At 56.0% G+C, this 3819-nt stretch overlaps 1 protein-coding gene across 1 annotated transcript; it reads right to left on the reverse strand.

Annotated features, from left to right (window-relative positions):
• Positions 1-732: 732 nt before the first annotated feature.
• Positions 733-2801, reverse strand: LOC125534038 (flavin-containing monooxygenase FMO GS-OX-like 2). Its single transcript, XM_048697348.1, has 6 exons — positions 2122-2801; positions 1933-2003; positions 1700-1855; positions 1395-1613; positions 1122-1295; positions 733-973 (listed from the first exon to the last, which is right to left on the reverse strand). The coding sequence occupies exons 1-6, from the start codon at positions 2696-2698 to the stop codon at positions 809-811; spliced, it is 1362 nt and encodes a 453-aa protein (XP_048553305.1). The 5' UTR covers positions 2699-2801; the 3' UTR covers positions 733-808.
• Positions 2802-3819: the final 1018 nt, after the last annotated feature.

Here is a 3819-nt window from a genome sequence, read left to right on the forward strand (position 1 = left end):
GAAAAAAGGAAAAGGAAGAAGAAAAACTAGTAAACCCGGTAAAAACGAAGAAAACAGGTGAAAGAAAACAGAACCAAAGGAAAAATAGAAAACCTGAGAAACCTAAAGAAATGGAGAAAACCGACAGAAAAAGGAAAAAAAAACCCAAAGCAAACGCACCGAACGTAGCGAGCGCATCCTGCGAGCAAACGAAGGGGCCGTCCAGTACTGTAGCCTTTTGGGAAAAGCTTCAGCGAGACGATAGTTATTGTCAGACACGGAGTTTCTCGGCCTGAGCTCAAATGAGCTCGGGGTGAACAGTCAAATAAAAAAACTATTTTTTACAAACATTGACATATGTTCTAAGAGCTTGCAAAAAATTATTATGGAATCACATTCCTCGAAGATGTGGCAGAAAATAAATCGATGTTCTGAAAATACTATGTTCAAAAGCGTTTTGGAGCACTGGTTTTTCTTTGCCATGAGTTCCACAGATATGATTTCATGATGAGAATTTTAAAGCTGTTAGAAAATTTCTCAATGTTTGTCGCAAAAAGATACATGATTATTTGATTTTTTTTAATTTTATTATATTTTACTGTTCACCCGAAATCATACGAGACATATATAGTTCTCACGCATTCTACTCCCGGGAAAGGAATGGGCAGATGGGAGCTCCCCCAGCGATTGATCGCCCAGTACTAGGGTCCTAGAATTAAGGATACTCCCAACTTATTCACCACTTCACTTTGCTTTTTCTCAAAATAAAAACTTCACTTTGCTTAATAATACTAGTACAGTTGTTAAGATAATCATGCAGAGACACATCCTAAACTTTACTGTCGCCACTGCCCTTTTCTTCATCTTCGCAGCTGTCACGGTATCCCCCGTCCAGAGACCAGACGCGCTGGAGGGCTCTCTCGTATATGTCCCGCCTCCGCGCCTCCAGCCGCCGCTCGCCGACCTGCTCCGCCAGCCAGTCCATGTACTCCACCTGCCGCCGGCAACACCAAGCACGACCCCATCAGACATCATCAGTCCCTAACAAGATCCCCTTAGGAGCTCTCCCCATTCTATTAGCAGATAATGTTTTCACAACTGTCCGAGGCAAACACCACAAGAATTCAGAAGCCGCTACTGACCCATTCAGGCATGAGGGCGTGCGTGTGGCGCCGGGGCCTCCCGCTCTCCTCCATCCGCCGGTAGTGCTCCCGCACAGCGTCCAGCATGCCCTCCTCGCTCGGCAGAGCCGCTCTCCCGGACAGCACGCGCGCCACCCACTTGGCCTCCAGTTCGAACGACTGGAAGAGGATGGTCTGCTCTCAAAACAAGCACCATGCGTCATCGGCTCAATCAGCGCCCTCCGTGCTCTCTGAAGGTCTGAACACGGTGATGGTGTGAGATTTCCGTCGTACCTTGACCGGCAGTCCGACGAAGGAGAGATTCGGCGCGTACTTCGGGGGGAAGACGTGCTTGTACAGAGGCCCGACGCGGTTCTCGTCGTCCACGGTGAGCTCGTCCAGGTCCAAGAACGGGAAGTGGTAACGGTACCCTGTGCAGTAGAGGACCACGTCTGCTGCCACCGCTGCACCCTCAGCGAAGCGCACTTGGCCATCTTCTTGGATGCAATCCACCTGATGGACATTTAACCAGCGCGTGTTGATCCACTGGAAAGGAAAGAGGTTTGATGGGGGAAGGAAAATTCAGAGTTCTTCTGAACCTCTGCGTGCATCCAGACATTCAGGTAGGGGTCGATTGAGATCTTCCCCAGCCTGTGTTCGTTCTGTCTTGACGCGATGTGCACCTCCTTGGTCACCTGTGAGATCTCTCTCGCGATGTCGATTCCGCTGGCTCCTAATCCTACCACAACAACGATCTGACGAGACGTTAGTCGGAGCCATTTCTTCAGAGAACCTGCATTTTCTTCTACTGCGAAGTGTGAAGTAGTAGTACCTGATCTCGAAATGGCTCGGGAATGCGGTAATTGTGGCTGTGCATTTGCTTTCCTCGCCACTTGCCGATTCCTGCATCGCGGAAATGAACATTGCTCTTATCTGACACCAGCTGAGTTTTGGTTTTGCTGATCTGAATTCTGAAGTGAGAAGACCTTTGAAGGCGTGAAACGAATGGCACCGAACTCACCTGGGAGCTTGGGCACGAGGGGCACGGTGCAGTGCCCGTTGCAGACGACGACGGCGTCGAAGGCCTCCACGGCCACCTCGCCGTCCTCGCCCCGCCACGCCACGCTCCACCTCTCACCGCTTTCCCCGCCCCGACCGAGGGGTGGCGCCGCGCGCACCACCTCGGCGCGTAGCCTGACGCGCCGGGCGACCCCGGACTCCTCGGCGAACGCGCGCAGGAAGGCGAGCACCTCCTGGTGGCCCGGGAACGTGCGCGGGTCCCCGGCGAAGACCCTGCCCACGAGGCTCTCGTGGCCCGAGAAGCCCATGAGCTCGCGCGGGAGGTTCGTGCGCAGCGACGCGTACAGGCTGCCATGGACGGCGGCGCCCAGCGGATCCGTTTCGTCGGCTCGCGGGTCGTAGGCCCAGGTACCGCCCACGCGGTCCGAACGCTCGAAGACCGTGACGGCGTGGCCTTCGCGGAGCAGCTCGCGTGCGGCCACCAGCCCCGCCGCGCCTGCGCCCACCACGGCCACCGCGCGCGCGGGGGGCATTCGGTCCACCTCCTGGGCTGGTGAGCTCTGCAGTGATCTGTCCATGGTGAGGTCGTGGAGGACGGTAGGTGAGGAGGTTCAGCACAGGTCCTGCGTCCTTTCAGATCAGATGTGTTCTGCCATGGAGCTTGTTACGCCACGAGGCCATGAGCCATGACTGTTGTTGCTTTTGTCACGGTTTAGTCAAAGTTTGTCAACTTAGGGCATCTCGAACGCTGACCGCAAATTTGCGCCTCGTGTCCGCCTCGCTGGTGGCGGAGCGATCGAGGGCTCACGTAGCGGCGAGGTCCAGGTCAGACCCATTCCTGCGCCGTGTTGGTCTTGCAAACGAGGAGCGACGAGCGGTGTTGCGTCGGTCGTATTGTGCATGCTACCGCGCCGTGCGCTCCTCCTCGAAGACAACAGCCCTGGAGCCCGAGGGACCATGCACACCACCGCCTCCGAGGCAATGAAGGATGCGGCTCGCGCCTTCCTTATCGCCGGCGGCAGCTCCTCCTTGATGGCTGGCGGTAATTGCGGCGGGGCGGCAGGCGAGCCTGCTGATGCGTGCGTACCGATTGTTTGCCGGTGACGACGCGCTCTCGCCCTTGACGCAGCGTCCAACAATTTGGATGTCGAGGCCGCGACTGCGGGGGAGGCGGGCTCCTCCTTGACCCGTCGTGGTAGCACTGCGGGGACGGTGGTTCCTTCTTGACCCGCGCCGACGACCGTGGCACTGGGCCCATCTGACGGAGTAAGACCTCCGTCATGATTTCCATCTATCTGACGAATTCTTCTTCTGTCAGAGCTGCCTCCGCGAGGAGGCGCGGATGCTGCTGCGACTTCTGGTCCTCGTCGTCACTGGAGGAGAGGACGATCTCCTCCTTATCGGAGGAGCCGGCCGCCGTGGACGCCGAGGTGCCCAGAGAGTGTGGGCGGCGGCGGCAAGATCCACTAGAGGATGAATTCCCTCCGCCACCGCCTACTGGGGCGGATCACCACGACATTGGCATCACCGCTATAGGAGGACGGGCTTGGAAAGGTACATGACGGGCTCAGAGAGGAGGAGGTGTGGATGTGCTGTTGGGGAACGCAGTAATTTAAAAAAAAAATCTACGCACACGCAAGATCTATCATGGTGATGCATATCAACGAGAAGGGAAGAGTGATGTCCACGTACCCTCATA

The sequence above is a fragment of the Triticum urartu genome, chromosome 1 (genome assembly GCF_003073215.2).
Source record: "Triticum urartu cultivar G1812 chromosome 1, Tu2.1, whole genome shotgun sequence".
NCBI lineage: Eukaryota > Viridiplantae > Streptophyta > Magnoliopsida > Poales > Poaceae > Triticum > Triticum urartu.